This window comes from Malaclemys terrapin, chromosome 1 (assembly GCF_027887155.1).
Source record: "Malaclemys terrapin pileata isolate rMalTer1 chromosome 1, rMalTer1.hap1, whole genome shotgun sequence".
Taxonomy (NCBI): Eukaryota; Metazoa; Chordata; order Testudines; family Emydidae; genus Malaclemys; species Malaclemys terrapin.
The window spans coordinates 11243790-11260796 of NC_071505.1; the positions used below are offsets into that span (position 1 = coordinate 11243790).

The 17007-nt window shown below is 45.7% G+C and overlaps 1 protein-coding gene across 1 annotated transcript in view; it reads right to left on the minus strand.

The window, feature by feature from the left end:
* SFMBT2 (Scm like with four mbt domains 2) overlaps window positions 1-17007 on the minus strand; it is a 210095-nt gene that overhangs the window by 80948 nt on the left and 112140 nt on the right. Inside the window, exon 7 of the mRNA XM_054016151.1 lies at window positions 16272-16369. Coding sequence (XP_053872126.1) covers window positions 16272-16369 — 98 coding nt within the window. The remainder of the gene's footprint in view (window positions 1-16271; window positions 16370-17007) is intronic.

The window sequence follows — 17007 nt, forward strand, 5'->3', positions numbered from 1 at the left end:
GCGTAACGAGTGGGGTTCCGCAGGGGTCTGTTTTGGGACCGGCTCTGTTCAATATCTTCATCAACGACTTAGATATTGGCATAGAAAGTACGCTTATTAAGTTTGCGGATGATACCAAACTGGGAGGGATTGCAACTACTTTGGAGGACAGGGTCATAATTCAAAATGATCTGGACAAATTGGAGAAATGGGCTGAGGTAAACAGGATGAAGTTTAACAAAGACAAATGCAAAGTGCTCCACTTAGGAAGGAAAAATCAATTTCACACATACAGAATGGGAAAAGACTGTCTAGGAAGGAGTACGGCAGAAAGGGATCTAGGGGTTATAGTGGACCACAAGCTAAATATGAGTCAACAGTGTGATGCTGTTGCAAAAAAAGCAAACATGATTCTGGGATGCATTAACAGGTGTGTTGTGAGCAAGACACGAGAAGTCATTCTTCCGCTCTACTCTGCTCTGGTTAGGCCTCAGCTGGAGTATTGTGTCCAGTTCTGGGCGCCGCATTTTAAAAAAGATGTGGAGAAATTGGAAAGGGTCCAAAGAAGAGCGACAAGAATGATTAAAGGTCTTGAGAACATGACCTATGAAGGAAGGCTGAAAGAACTGGGTTTGTTTAGTTTGGAAAAGAGAAGACTGAGAGGGGACATGATAGAAGTTTTCAGGTATCTAAAAGGGTGTCATAAGGAGGAGGGAGAGAACTTGTTCACCTTAGCCTCTAAGGATAGAACCAGAAACAATGGGTTTAAACTGCAGCAAGGGAGGTCTAGGTTGGACATTAGGAAAAAGTTCCTAACTGTCAGGGTGGTTAAACACTGGAACAAATTGCCTAGGGAGGTTGTGGAATCTCCGTCTCTGGAGATATTTAAGAGTAGGTTAGATAAATGTCTATCAGGGATGGTCTAGACAGTATTTGGTCCTGCCATGCGGGCAGGGGACTGGACTTGATGACCTCTCGAGGTCCCTTCCAGTCCTATAATCTATGAATCTATGAATCTATGGAGTAAGGCAACTACTCGACAAGAGTCAGAGTAGCAGAATCTGGGCCTGTGTAAATAGTGCCTAGAGTGTATGATGGATGCTTCAGAAATGCCTATCGTCATCACCATCAAAATCATCAGCTTTGCCACGGAACGTTTCAATTAGAGATGGGGCATGGTTGCAAAATTCAAACCTGAGTCTAGATCTAAATTTCAAACCCCCAAAGTTCGGAAGCATTTGGACTGAGGATTTTGATCTGGCTGTTACAGACACAGGGTCCAGCCATGAAGTTCGTTTCTACGTTTTGAATGCCCCAACCATTTGCTTCCAAGTATATAGACAGGGATCATTTGCAAAATGTGCACTTGGGAACTAGGTTTGGACTGCAACACCTTCCCCCAGATCTGGGATATGATCTAGTCTCAAGCGTCAATACATTTTAAAAACCCAGATCCATCAAAGCACTTAAGCATGCACTTTACTTTAAATAAGTGAGTAGTCCCATTGGCCTCAAAGGGGGTTGCTCATATGCTTAAAGTTAAATCCATGTTTAAGTATTTTGCCGATTGGGCCCTAAATACCTAGACCATATTGCGAATCATTTTTATCTGCATCCATTTCTGGGGTTGAGTTTTCCATAGCTAGTGTTTGTTGTTCCTTTCTTAAAGACAAAATTAATTCAACAGAAAGAACAACTCTGTAGAAGTCTAACAATACATAGCATGGTTTTGTTTCAAAAGCACATCCGTGTCTGCCTTCGGATCTTATTTTGCAGCCCAGCACCTTAATGTTTTGAGCACCTTGCATGTAAAATCAATACCAAGAGTGAAGTCCCTAGTGGACTTCATGGAGTCTCAGGTATTTCTTTCTTTTTGGGGTCAAAACTCTACACAGGGTAGAGGTTTTTTTTGGGGGGGGGGAAGCGGGGGCTGATTTGTTCAACAGTTGCATAGGGATTTAGGAGTAAAAAGGGGTGTTACTGTGGAATGTCATTCTTATGACATTTGCTTCACCCCTAAAGCCCGTTAGACTCTGGATTCACCTATCTCTCCTGGAAGTTTGTTACGCAATAAAAATATTTATGAAAAACGTCTTAAACCACACTTTCACCTCAACAATGGGGGGGAGGGGAGAGAAAGGAAGGATCCAAAACACAGTCCCTCCAGTCCCAGTGGTCTGACTGCTTTGGGCCACTGGGAATTGGCGAGGCTACGGCATATGCTTCTCTTCAAAACTCCAATTAACTGACATAATTTCTAAGAATAGGTTTCACTGAAGTGAAAGGAAAGCTTTTAATTAGTATTAGTCTCAAACTGATACACTGCATTAATGAACTGCTCTCTCATTCCTGTATTCACACTGCTACATGATATGCCATGTTAAACAGGAAAAAAAGGACTTTCCTAGTCATTCCACATTGTGTTCTCTCTCCTGGTTTATTTCCTTCTATAAGGACGACCAAGTGTTTTAGGCACCTTTCTTATATTTAAATCCTCATTAGGCGCTCCTTGTTCCCCCAAAATGGATACCCTCTGCAGCGGAGTTTTGGATGTACAAAGAAAGGGCTCGCTTCCTGGAAAGCAGTGGAGGCTAGCAGATCGGGCACTCTGCCGCAACTCAGGAGACTGGTTTTTAATTCCTGGCTCTGCTGGGTTACCTTGGGCAAGTGACTTCATGTCTCTGTTTCCTCTCCCGCCCTTTGTCTGGTTTCACCTTTGGAGTCTGCCCCGAGTGAGAGATGGCCCATCGTTATGCTGTCCCAGGCACACCAATGTGATGAAGGGTGGCAAAATCTGGCCCTTTATTATTATTTCACAAGGTTCAACAGTTAAGAATCCAAAGCACATGCTTGAGCTGAGGCGTGAGGGAAGCTGCCAGCAGTCCGGGGGAGCTGGCACACCTTACAAACTCTGGGCTAGTCAGATCCAGGGCTTTGATTCAGGGTCTGCTATAAAGGTAGGAGTCACTTGCAGAATGCAAACTGGGTGTGGATAATAAACACTTTCAAAGTGAGTGAGTGAGTGAGTGAGTGGATCCAGGATTATCTCCACAATGAACAGGTGGGGACACCAAGGAGAAAATTACGTAATTCCCAAAGAAGGGGACTGGGCATTTGGACTCCTGGGTTCTATTCCCAATTCAGTCAGTGACTTGGTGTGGGACAGCTGACTGGTCACTTCACCTCTCACAGCTATCTACTCAAGGTGACCACGGCTATCAGAACCTGGCCCAAGAAGGGGGGGGGGGGGCGAAGATGTCTTTGGCAGTTTCCAACATTTTATTCCCCTCATTTAATGTCTGAGCCAGACTGTGAATCTTTACTCCTTGCGGCTGAGCAATTGCTCGCCCCACAGACTGTAATGGAACTAGATAGATGAGGATTTGGCCCACCAAGTTATATGGCCTGTATATAGGGCTTAGAACAGAAACGCCCCCTCAGCGTTAACCACAGAAGAGGGGTGCAGTGTGTGGGGGGGTGGAACCGCTAACCCACTAAGATGCTGCGAAGTTCTTTCCCGCCAAGCGCAATTTCTCCTCAGCAGCCTGAGCCCAGAGAATTAACATGGTACAAGCACAGCAGTAGCTCATTCAAAGGGGCACGATCTCTAATGTAAGCGATTACGGCCTACAACAGCGTTCCTGAGTTATGAATGGCACATTACAGAACCTCTGCTGAATGAAAGAAAGCCTGTCATCTACAGTCTGGGCCACCTCGGGACTAGCCAGAGCTGTAATGAATCTCACCGAGAATCTCAAGAAGCAATTAAACTGAACCGCGTTCTCGCTGGCGTCTAGGGCGAGCACAGCAGATGCAATTGCAGATCTTCCGACGTGCTTTTTGCGTTGTTGGAAAGATGGCAGTCGACAGCTACGTTTGAGTAATCATCATAACAGTGGGCTGCCCCTTACTATGAAACACGCTGCCGCAGCACCTCTCAGCGGAGGATCTCAGATTGCTTTGCAATCATTAGCTAACCAAGCCTCTCTGCATTCACATGCAGTATAATCCCTGGTTTACATGCCCACAGACCTGCAGGATTCGATGCTGTGAGAGGAGAAGAGATCAGTCACCTGTCCCACACCAAGTCACTGACTGAATTGGGAACAGAACCCAGGAGTCCAAACGCCCAGTCCCCTTCTTTAGGAATTAAGTCATTTGCTCCTTGGTGTCCCCGCCTGTTCATTGTGGAGATAATCCTGGATCCAGTCACTCAGGCTGGGTCTACACTACCCGCCTGAATCGGCGGGTAGAAATCGACCTCTCGGGGATCGATTTATCGCATCCCGTCGGGACGCGACAATCGATCCCCAAATCGACGCTCTTACTCCACCAGCGGAGGTGGGAGTAAGCGCCGTCGACGGGAAGCCGCAGAGGTCGATTTTGCCGCCGTCCCTACAGCGGGGTAAGTCGGCTGCGATACGTCGAATTCAGCTACGCTATTCGACGTAGGGTTTATTACCACTCAGTTTGAATGCTGCAAGTAGCCCCTACCCTTATAACAGGAGCCTAAACGATTTAGTGCCTAAGTAAGTTAGACTCCTAATGCCCATTGGAAGTCACTGTCCAATGGGACCTCCACTGGGAATTAGGCACTTAACCTGCTAAAGCACTTTTGTAAACACTAAGTGCCTGACTCTCATTGAAAGCCAGTGACTTTCAATGGGTGTTAGAAGCCTAATTCACTTAGGCACTTTTGTAGATGCCTAAATACCTTTGGAAATCTAGCCATTAGGCACTTGAGTGTCTAATTCTTGTTGAAAGATGTAAGCTCCTAAATCACTTTTGGAACTGGGACTTAAGCACCTAAGCCACTTAGGCGGCTTTAAAATGTTACCCAAAGCCATATTTTGAGCTGGCTACTGTAGCTGCTCCCACAAATTTTGAGGAGTGCACCCATTCTGCAAATACACAACCACATTCACCGTCCTTTCTGCTGCTACCTGGATACAATTATAAACCACAGTTTGGCCTAGCGTTGGGAATAATGGATCCAGCAGTTTATACAGCGAGCTAGAGATGAGTTCAAAATGCAAAATTCAGCTTCTGATTTCAAACACTCCCAAGCTCTGGGCTATTCAGATCCAGGGCTTTGATTCAGGGTCCAGCATGAAGATGGGGCCAATTGCGGAACTCAGAACTGGGTTTTGCTATAGAACATCGCCAAAGTGATTGGATCCAGGATGACCTCCACACTGAACAAAAATGAGTAAACAAATGATGAGCCTGATTCTTCTCTCCCTTCCACCAGTTGCACTGGTGTAAAACACTAAAGACTTCAGCTGTGTCTACACTTTATTGCTACAGGGGCACAACTACAGCTGGACCAATGTAACACTTAAATAAATACCTATCTCAGAGAACTGGAAGGGACATTGAAAGGTCATTGAGTCCAGCCCCCTGCCTTCACTAGCAGGACCAAGTACTGATTTTGCCCCAGATCCCTAAGTGGCCCCCTCAAGGATTGAATTCATAACCCTGGGTTTAGAAGACCACTGCTCAAACCACTGAGCTATCCCTCCACTACCACAATAGCAGGGGTTCTCCCATCATTGTCGTTAATCCCCCTCCATGAGAGGCAGTACTGACGTCGACGAAAAAATTCTTCCGTCAACCTAGCGCTGTCTACACCGGGGGTAAGCTCAGCTTAACTACGTCACTCGGGGGTGTGGCTTTTTCACACACCAGTGAAAGTTAGGTTGACCTAACTTTTTAGGCCTCAATAAAACCTTGCCTTGGTTTATACTGCTTGGAGGGAGAGGCGGAATTAGATCACGAATTGTATTTTTTGATCACGGATTGTATTTTTTGTTCTGACTTTTCAATAATATGTTCCTCCCAATGTTTTCCTCAGTGCCCCTGGGAATAGTCTAATTTTAAGCAGACAGTTCATGTGTGATGTTCAGTTCAGGACAGGAGGAAACGTGATAAGAAGGATCTCTAAGCTGTCTCCACAGGAATCATGCCTTTCTTTTTAATTAACAAAAAAAAGCCCTCCCAAATGCAGTTCCCTGCTTTATTTCCACATGAATTGGGCTTGTTTGCAATTCAACTTCCTTTTCTAAACGTGGAGAGATTTCCATGAGGACACACACAGGGGAAAGAGAGACAGCAGAAGCTGGGGCTTGCTGGTTGGACAGGCAGTGTTGGGAAGACACTAAAATTTAGTGTGGGAGGGGGAAATCATTCGAGATATTATGACCCCACTCCCCAGCAGAAGTAACTGTTAAGATGTCTGAACCCAATTCTGCCCTCTGATGTGTGACTCGAAATCCGTGGAAGCCCTATGCCTACAGCTGAGGGCCGAATTTAGTCTTCGGTATTTTAGGCCTCCCCTGTTCAATAAAAAATAGTTACCATAGAAACAGCCACATTGCAGAGTAGCCATTCTAACTCTGAAATACAAAGCACCTTTGCCTTATCCCTCTGCCTGATGCAGATGGCATAAAATGCAGCCAGGCAACAAATATTCCTTCACTCCCAGGTTCTAGGATTCTTCTAGATGGTGGAAACGTAGAAAGTAGAGCAAGAGTTAAAAAGACTCTCACCTACGTACATGTTACTGCCTTCAAGCAAAAGTAGAGGGTTAGGAACCTCCAGCCAACCCAATCACTTTACAGCCATTCACTAATGAATCCTCGCTATGTAATACGTATTATCCCCATTTTACAGATGGGAAAGTTGAGATGCACACAAATTCCTGCCAAAGTTTTCTAACTAGAGTGTCTAAAACGAGGCCCCCAAATCCATATTTAGGTATCTGGGTAAGTAGCAGGACTTTTAAAATGTATTGAGCTTTCACAGCTACTCATTTGGGCCAATTCTTCCCTCACCTCTAAAGGTGTAAATCAGGAGTAACTCTGCTGAAGTTAATGGGACACAGCAGAGTAAGTGAGGTCAGAAGCTAACATCAATGGGAGCTGTGGGTGTTCAACATCATTGGCAATCAAGTCCCTTATTTAGATGATTACATCTATAGTGAAGGGCCAGAGTCTGCTCTCACTTATCTCATAAATCAGAGTAATTCCACTGAAGTCAATGGCTTTACTCCAAATTTACACCACTGTAACTAGGAGAAGAATCTGGTTCTAGGTGCACACTGTTAAGCATCCCAGTCAGAAAATGTGTGCACCAGTGACATGGCCAAGAACAAACGGCAAGTCAGTGTCAGAGACTGAACTCTGGAATTTCCCCTGGCCCAGTTCTATCAGCAGTACATTAGGCCATTCCACCCCACTAACCTCTGGCTGGCTGAGCAACCACTGATGTTCATTAGTAAAACAAAAGGGTGTGTGTTAAAAAGCAAAGCCAGTGGGATGGTTACTTACATGGCTCCCATCCCCACTACATCTGGGTGCCTCACAAATATTAATGCATTTTGGTAGGGACGTGTTATTATCCCTAGCTGTAAGAACTGAGCCACAGAGAGGTTAAGAGACTTGTCCAGAGTTCCACAAGAAGCCTATGGCAGATGCAGGAACTGAAACCCACATCTCTTGAGTCACAGTCCAGTGCCTTAGCTACAAAGCCAACCTTGCTCCTGGAAGGGATGAAGGATTGCAAGTTCATAAGGCACTTTAAGATAGTGTGATTAGCCATATTTAGGGCCCTACAAAATTCACAGCCATGAAAAAGGCGTCGCGGACCGTGAAATCTAGTCTTTTTGGTGCTTTTACCCTATACTATACAGATTTCATGGGGGAGAGCAGTGTTTCTCAAGCTGGGGGTCCTGACCCAAAAGGGTTTTGCAGGGGGGGTCGCAAGGTTATTTTAGGGGGGGGGTCACAGTATTGCCACCCTTACATCTGCACTGCCTTCAGAGCTGGGCGGCCAGAGAGCAGCAGCTGTTGGCCAGAGAGCAGCCGGAGAGCGGCAGCGCCCTGCCAGCAGCCGCAGAGAAGTAAGGGTGGCAATACCATACTATGCCACACTTACTTCTGCGCTGCTAGTGGTGGCTCTGGGGTACTCCTAAATCCCTTCAGAGCTAAGCTCCCAGCCAGCAGCCACTGCTCTCCAGCTGCCCAGCTCTGAAGGCAGCACTGCCGCCAGCAGCGCAGAAGTAAGGGTAGGAGTACTGCAACACCCCCCCCCCCCCCCAATAACCTTGCAACCCCCCCACAACTCCTTTTTGGCTCAGGATCCCTACAATTTCAACACTGTGAAATTTCAGATTTACCTAGCTGAAATCAGGAAATTGACCATTTTAAAATCCTATGACCATGAAATTGACCAAAATGGACCATGAATTTGGAAGGGCCCTAGCCAAATCACATACCAAGATAAAGAGATTGAAGGAGCTCAGACAGAAGTGGATCAAATGTAAGGGATTAGCAGGGTGAGTCTATGCAAAGCGCAGCGCAGCCATGCAAATAGCAGTCAGGAAGTTAAGGATCCCACCAGAAGGCGGATGAGAGTTATGGATGCGAAGGAACAGATGGAGTATAAACAACCTGGCAGGCTGTAGCAAAATGGCGACGAGCAGGTTATTAAAGCACAGCATGCATCGCAAACGCCAGCCAAGCAATCAGCGCTTGGGGAGCAGGGAAATGCTTACATTCAAGTTCGGCTTCTAAGTTAAACCAAAGCACGTCCGCTTCAACCAGCGGCGGCAACACATGCCCAGCTATTATGGGAGTCTGAGAAGGAAAAACCTATTAGGTCATCTAGTCCATCCCCTTCTTCCATCCAGGACTGTCCCCCTCCAGACCCTAAACTGGGTCTCGCTTACTTTCCAACTTCTCAAGAAGAGCTGGTCAAAAAAACAAACTGAAATGATCAGATCATCGTGACAAGTGTTGGGATAATTTTGCACCTTTTTTGGTCAAAATCTGGAAGAAAAATGCCATAAAGTTGGAAAAAGGGGAAAAAATATTAATTTTTTACCCATTTTAAAAACATTTAAATTCTAACTAAAAGTGACACTGAAATTCCAGATTTTGGATTTTTTTCAACCAGCTCTCATTATAAGGGGTGGTGCTTCCACTCCTGGCCTTAGGAGAGTCTGAAGCCTAAATGATCCTTTCTTAAAACTTCATCCCATTACCCAAAGTATTGATTATTACCATTGCTGGGACAGTGGTAGTGTCCGAAGACCCCAATCAGAATCAGGGACCCACTGTGCAAGGTGCTGCACATACACATAGAAGAGATGGTACCTGCCCCAGAGATCTGCCAATCTAACATGCAGCGAGTGAGTATAACCAACAATTGGAAGGTCTGGGGTAGAAGCCCAAGGGGAGCAGGAATAAGACCGTCCAGTTACTGTGGTCTAGCTATGTGCATAATTTGATGAATCCAAATCATTTAAAAGTTTTAAATAAATAAATTCCAGCAGCCTGCCCCAACCTAAATAATCTCTCTCTCCCCCATTTTTAAACACTTCTAGTACTCTGCATCTGATGCTCATCCATCATTTTATCCAAACTCTACAGATTGGATGTGACTTTTAAAGGGGCTTCATTTTTAGCACTCATAGATTTTAAGGCCAGAAGGGACCTTTATGATCAACTAGCCTGACTTCCTGCATAACACAGATGGTAAAATGTAACCCAGTAATTCCTGCATTAAAACCAGTAACTTCCAGTTGGGCTAATGCATCTCCGTTTAAAATATATCCCATCTTGATAAAAAGGGGTAGTTCCTACAGTGGTATAAACTGGGGGGTGTGTGTGTGTGTGTGTGTGTGTGTGTGTTCCCCAAAGACTTTGAGAACCCAACATATCCCTAGGCAAAATGTTTCAGTGGCTACTTTGCATCACTGTTAATAACGTGTGAGTTATTTCTTGTCTGAATTTGTCTAGCTTCAGCTTCCAGCTGTTGGATCTTGTGTCTTTGTCTGCCAGATTAAGGAGCCAGCTAGCATCCACAATCTCCTCTCCAGATAGGTACTCATAGACTATTTGCAGGCTCAGCTGTCAGCATGCACGAATGCGGAAAGAGCAATACTGGTGCTACTGTCCCAAGTTACACGTGGAGAATCTGAGGCACAAGGGGGTTAGATCAGTGTTTCTCAAACTGGGGTCGCCACTTGGGTAGGGAAAGCCCCTGGCGGGCTGGGCTGGTTTGTTTACCTGCCCCGTCCGCAGGCCCGGCTGATCGCGGCTCCCACTGGCTGCGGTTCGCCGCCGCAGGCCAATGGGAGCTGCTGGAAGGGGTGGCCAGTACGTCCCTCGGCCCGCGCCACTTCCAGCAGCTCCCATTGGCCTGGAGCAGCGAACCGCGGCCAGTGGGAGCCGCGATCGGCCAGACCTGCGGACAGGGCAGGTAAACAAACCGGCCCGGCCCGCCAGGGGCTTTCCCTACACAAGCGGCGACCCCAGTTTGAGAAACACTGGGTTAGATTATTTATTATTATTTGTATTAGTGCAGTATAACTTCTTTATACAGCCTGTTCTAGGAGCTGTGGCTTGCCAAGCACTACATTTAGTAGTAAAACACCCAGAATATTCACTAGCAGTTATATCCGTTTCCTCCCAAAGGATCCCATGGCATTTTACAAACCACATGCAACATCTGTGCCAAATGACAGTACAAGACGCATGTAAAACGTCACCAGATAGGAAAGGGTAATATTTTTCACCCTACTTGTAGCAGAGAGGCAGTGTTGCCTAGTGAATAGAACACTGCATAGGGATGCCTGAGTTCTGGTACTGGCTCTTCCATTGGCCTGCTGGGTGACCTGGGCAAGTCATTTCCCCTCTCTGTGCCTCAATTTCCCCAACAGTAAAATGGAGATAATGGCACTGCCCTCCTTTGTAAAGCAGTTTGGAACTGACGGACGGATGGAGTGTCGTATAAGAGCTAGTAGTTATTAATATTATTGTACTTGTGTGCACTGATGACACCAGGGGCAAGTCAATGGAGTATGAGGCCCCAATTACAGCCTGCTCCTGCCCCACTGAAGACAGAGGAAGTTTTGCCGTTGAATGTAATGGGAGTTGATCTGACCCATACATACAGGAGTCACTTTACCAACCACAGAATGGCACGCATCGCTCTGGAATTAGGTTGCAAAGTGCAACAATGGCTCTATTCTTCCTCGGGAGACTGACATGGGTGGCGGGTATCATAGGCTGGGGGAGACTCAGCCTCCCCAAACAGCCTGGTGTGGCCCAGCCCATGCTCCGCCCCCAGGTCTCTTCCTGCTTGCTTCCAGTTCCCTTCCCGCTCTTCTGTAGCCCAGAGGCTGGGGCTGGCAGGCTGAGGCCAGTGCACGCAAGGCCTGGTGCTTGGGGCACTGGGGCTGCCCCGCCCACCCAGTGCTCCAGGGCTGGGGGCACTGCAGCTACGCCGCACATCTGGTGCTCCGGGGAAGGGATTGGGGGCGCTTTGGCCATACTGTTCACCCACCCGGCACTCTGGGGCTGAGGTTGGGGGCGCTGGGACCAAGCCGCCCACCTGGCGCTCCAGGGCTGGGGGCGCTTGGGTGGCCTGGGGGGCCAGCGGCTACCGTGGGGGTGCTCTGGGCTCCAGCAGGCGAGGTGGGGGTGATAGGGAAGGGACCTCGGGCAGCAGGTGGGGCAGGGGCTAGTCTCCCCCAACAGGTCATTCACCCACCGTCCATATGTGCGCAACTGAAACTGCAAAAGTAATTTAGACCCCAATCCTGCAAAACACTTAAAAATGTCCTTAACTTTAAGCATGGACTTCAACTGGATTACTTGTGTGCTTAAAGTTAAAGACATGCTTAAATGCTTTGCCGGATCAGAATCGATGGACTATAATTACCCAAACCGGAATTTACCGAGTACAGCAGAGTAGACACTTACACTTTTGCAAAAATGCCCCCGGATCGTTAACAATTGCATGATCTCTGTTTTACAGCTCATTTAACAGACGACAGCTATAGCCCCCCGGAGCCCTGTTGCACCATGGGGAGGAATTAGTTCTCCTCTGACTTTCAGTGAAGACCACCACCTTCTGGATCACCACCACCACATTTTTGAGTATCTAAGGTTTTCCTTGGAGGTCTCTCATCTAAGGAGCAGCCAAGTCAGACACTGCTTAGCTCACAAGAGCAGATGAACCCATCATCATCAGCTGGGGCAGCTGCTGGCTTTTTTTAGTTCATGCCCAAGTCCCCACCAGTGGCAGGACATTTTCAAACCGCACAAACGCTGAGGCCTTATTGCTTAATTAAAAGATTTTTGTGCCAGACATTTAGACAATGGGCCTGATCCGCCTCATCCTTATGCGGGCGTAAATCAGGAGTAACGCCGATGAAGTTAAGCCAGCATAAAAACAACGTAGGAGAGGAGGATCAGGCTTGGTATGTTTTGAACGAAGGAGTTCTGGACCTATTGGCTGAGTAAATGAAATGCAAGCTTTTGTCAGCCGGGTTCATCTTGTCCTCATGCCCATGTGTCATGAAATCCCATGGAAAAACTCCCCATTGAGTTCAGAGGGGCCAGGATTTCAGACACTATTTTAAAATAATAGTAATCAAATAAAACCAAAGGAAAATAATGGGGGGCGGGGGGAAGAACCAAGATAGGCTTCAAAATACTGCTCCTGCTGAAATCAATGGGAGTTCTGCAATTGACTCACGGAAGCAGAAATGGACCCCAAATCAGAACCTAAACCAGATCATCAGCTGGTCACCAGTGGAGTAACTTCACCGACATAAGTGACTCAACAGAGCTACTCTGACCTGGCCCCTTGCAGTCAAATGTTGCCTCTCACCCCCAGTTTTGGAGACTGACATAAAATGAGACACAGACATGAGTCTCTCTGGTTATGCAAAGCAGGTGCCTGACTGATGGTGACATTTTCAAAGCAAAACAAAACTCACTCTGTGCTTTACTCATTTGCAATTGAAACAAGAAATGGGCCCGGAGCAGAAATATTTATCCAACCCCCCCACCATTTAGTGGGTGTTGGTCCTGCTTTGAGCAGGGGGTTGGGCTCGATGACCTCCTGAGGTCCCTTCCAACCCTGATATTCTACGATTCTATGAATAGATGCCCAGAATCAGGGGCTTGGAGAAGACAGGGCTGAGCTGAACCTCACCCCGGATTTGGTTTGACGAAACAAAAAGCACCTGTGCTTTTTGCCCTTCTTCATGTTCAGTCCCAAAGTAATGCTCATCTTAGTCGATTCACAGTGCTTGGCGCTGCTCTTTCCTCTTAACGGATGAGCAGCCCAGCAATCACCCACCACAAGGCACCTTAAAAGTGGGACTCACTGAGTCTAAAAACACAGTCCTGATGCCATCATGAAAGTAAGCGGACATAAGTTTGCACGCTGAGAAGAGAGGATCCCACAGCCAGAAGGAGTACATTCAAAAAAGCTTTTTTTATGCCTTGCCAGGAATATTCTGAACTCTTTCAAACACGGAATATGATCAGGAACAGAAATTAAGTACCAGCATCACCTCTTTGTGGGCTAATCCTAGCACCACCATGGTTTGACCTTGAAACAGATAAATGAAATAAAAAGTGTATACTCAGAATCATTAGTAATATGGGGACAGTGACTGGACATCACCTTTGTGCAGACAGCCAACGCGAGGCCTATGCATCCCTTACGTGCTGGTTATAGTCTCAAAATAGGGCATAAATGGGACTTCAATGAGCACGGGCTTTGCATTAGCCCTCTGCCAGACGTGGATTTCACCCAGAGAGTTTTGAAAAAAATTGTTCTAATTAAAGTGCTTCTTAGTTGGACCACAGAGCCCGGAACCCTTCCTAGGGAGTTGGCTGCACCTGTCTTTGGAAAGTGAAAATAAAGGATGGGAGATTGGGCAGGGAGAGTGATCTAGTGGGTAGAGCCTGGGACTCACAAGATCTGGCTTCTATTCCTGGCTCTGTCACTGGCCTGCTGTGACATCTTTGGCAAGTCATATCCCCTCTCCCTGCCTCAGTCTCTTGAGCTGTAAAATGGGGATAATTATACTGTCCTCCTTTGTAAAGTGCCTGGAGATCTACCGATGAAAAGTGCTACACAAGAGCTAGGTGTTATTGTCAGCAGAAAAGTACAAAGTGGCTGTCTTTCCTAGCAAATAAATAAAATATAAACTAGGGGTTCCTTAAAGGACACAGAATTATAGAAATGAAGAATTGGAAGGGATCTTAAGAGGTCATCTAGTCCAGCCCTCTGCGCTGAGGCAGGACACAATAAACCTAGATCATCCCTGATAGGTTTGTCCAACTTGTTTTTAAAAACTTCCAGTGATGGGGATTCCACAACCTCTCTGGGAAGCTTATTCCATTCCTTAACTACCCTTCCTAACATCACCAACAACAGAGTAAAAGTCAACCCTGTGTAAGGGGCCAGCACCAGACATCTGTAATTGCTTAGTGCCCCTATTTTGGGGATGCAGTAGGATGTGAGTGATGCAGTGGTCTTGTACTGACTCGCTGCACAGTGGTGAATTCCACCCCCATAGAGAGTAATGATGAAACCTATATTTAAAATGCTTGGCAAATAGGAAGCAGGGGACTATGCAATGATGAAGGAAGGGATTAATTTATTCATAGAGATATCCGATCTCCTAGAACTGGAAGGGACCTTGAAAGGTCATCAAGTCCAGCCTACTGCCTTCACTAGCAGGACCAAGTACTGATTTTGCCCCAGATCCCCAAGTGGCCCCCTCAAGGATTGAACTCATAACCCTCGGTTTAGCAGACCAATGTTCAAACCACTGAGCTATCCCTCCCCCTGAGGCAGAAGATTTGTTAGGAGATGCAGTGCACACCTGCTAACGGGCTCCATGAGACAGTCTGACAAAATTCACTCATCAAACGAGCAGGTTATCAGCTGAAGGAAGGCAGAACGAGAAGAGAGGTGACTGGGTGGTCATGGCACATGTATGGCAGCACAACCATCTGGACTCTAGCCTATATCTTTCAGGCCTTCTTATTGCACCTATCACCAGCATATCTCTTCCACAGACTTAGAGCAGCATTTTATCACTATGTTCCAGTTCTCCTAGCTGTGCAATGGAACTAACAAGGCTTCCCTGAGTGTTTGTGACATACCTTTTGATCTTCAGACAGAAGATACTTTTGAAACCCAGAGTATTACAATAATGGCACTAGTGGCACCAGTTTAGATCACCAAAACAATTAACGCGGACTCAAGAGAGGGTGAGCACAAAATATTCTTTGCACGACACGTATGGCCAGCTATTATAATCTCCTCTGCACGGTCTGATCTTGCTCTCATTGAAATCAACGGGATGTTGCCATTGACTTCTATGGGAGCTGGATTGGACCTGGAACGTGCAGCTTCTTGGGATAAACACAAAAAAAGAACTAAGAGTTTCTGAAAAGATTTTACCAACAATAGGGTGAAACCTACCATAGTGCAGAGGGCCAATATAAGGACTTTGAAACACTGGTCCTACTGTGTGCTGTACTGGTCAACCCAACTTGAAAAATGGTATTGCAGAACTGGAAGGAGTTTAGAGACAAGTGATAAGAATGCGCCTGGGCTCCTACGAAGAGAAGCTGACAGACTGGGACAGTTCGCCTTAGAAAGACAATGGATAAGAGGGGACATGGTAAAAGTATATACAGTTATGAATGGTCTAGAGAAGGTAGATAGGGAGAACAGAAGCATCCAGTCTCGTTACACAAGAATAATGGGATCTTCTATTAAAGTAAAAGGTGGGAAATTCAAAACTGATAAAAGGTGGAACTCTTTGCCACTGGAAGTAACTGAGGCCAAGAATTTAAGAGATTGGATATTTATATGGCAAAATCAAGAATATTCAGAGTTATCATAATCACTGACAACAGATTTTTGGAAGGGATTTTAAATCATGTGTTTTGGGGCTGAAACCAATCTCTGGCTATTACAGACCAAGATGAGACCTAAGTGGGGGTGGAGGCAGATTACCCCACGTCCGCTTACTGCAGGGTTCTTTCACCTTCCTTTGGTGCTGGAGACAGGATACTGGACTAGATGGACCTTGGGTCTGATCCAGTCTGGCAATTCCTATGTTCCTAAGTCCCACTTAAACCCTACTTTGAAGACATAAGTGGTGTCTTTTGCACAAGCCTTACATAGCAATGTGCTTTAAAAAATGATGTGGGAGAAAACAATGCCAAGCACTCCCTACTCCCATAATAATCTTTGACTCCAAGGAGTCAATTTTCCAAATGGAAAATCTGTAGAACAACAAAACCCTTTTATTTCAGATTATGAAAAATTCTCACGTGTGACTTTTTGCAGCATGACCTACTAGAGCATCGCTCTCCTAGCAGAGTTAAATACAAGATGCTATTCACTCCCTGATGTATTTATTCATTGGTGGCTCTCTAATTAAAGAATAAATGGGTCTCTTTTACCTTGAATACTTCCATTGGAAGAGGAAACTTTGCTGCATCATTAAGGGATTTTTCCAGAGCGCATTTCCACTCAGATATATTCTTCAGAGAATAGATTTCTAAAACAACAACAAAAAAAATCACATAATTGTTTAAGGACCAAACACTCCTGTAGCATGTTAATCTCATACACTATGTAATGCTACAATCCCAGTAAAACCAACAACGCAGCGTATACCCGGACTGTGTAGTTCTGGTAAAAACAAAATAGAAGAATGACTCCACTAACACACAGAGCCAGAGAGTAATGTACTTTATTTCCTGCAGAAAAACAAACAAGACAATGAACACTTTTCAGGTTTTTTTTGTCAAAAAGCCAAAACTTGAAGTTTGAAAACCAAAAACTGAACTGGTTTTATGTTTGGCTGCCAAAAACTGATATTTTTGCTGTTTGGGGTTTTACAACCGAAACCGAAACATTTTGACAAAGAAAGGGAAATGTTCTCATAAACACTGTTCTCATGGGTAGTAGAAGAGGCACTTTTTGTTATAAAAAATAAAATAAAAATTTGCAACCAGCTCTATACACAGACATACTTGTCAATATAGCAATCAGAGTACAATAGCAACCCAACAAATAGTCTGCACAACTGAAATCCAGTTACACTACAGAAGCTTCTTTAAATAGATTTAATATCGTTAGTTATATTACCAAATCCTTTAGTGATTCAGCCCAGTAAAATGCCTATGAATCATC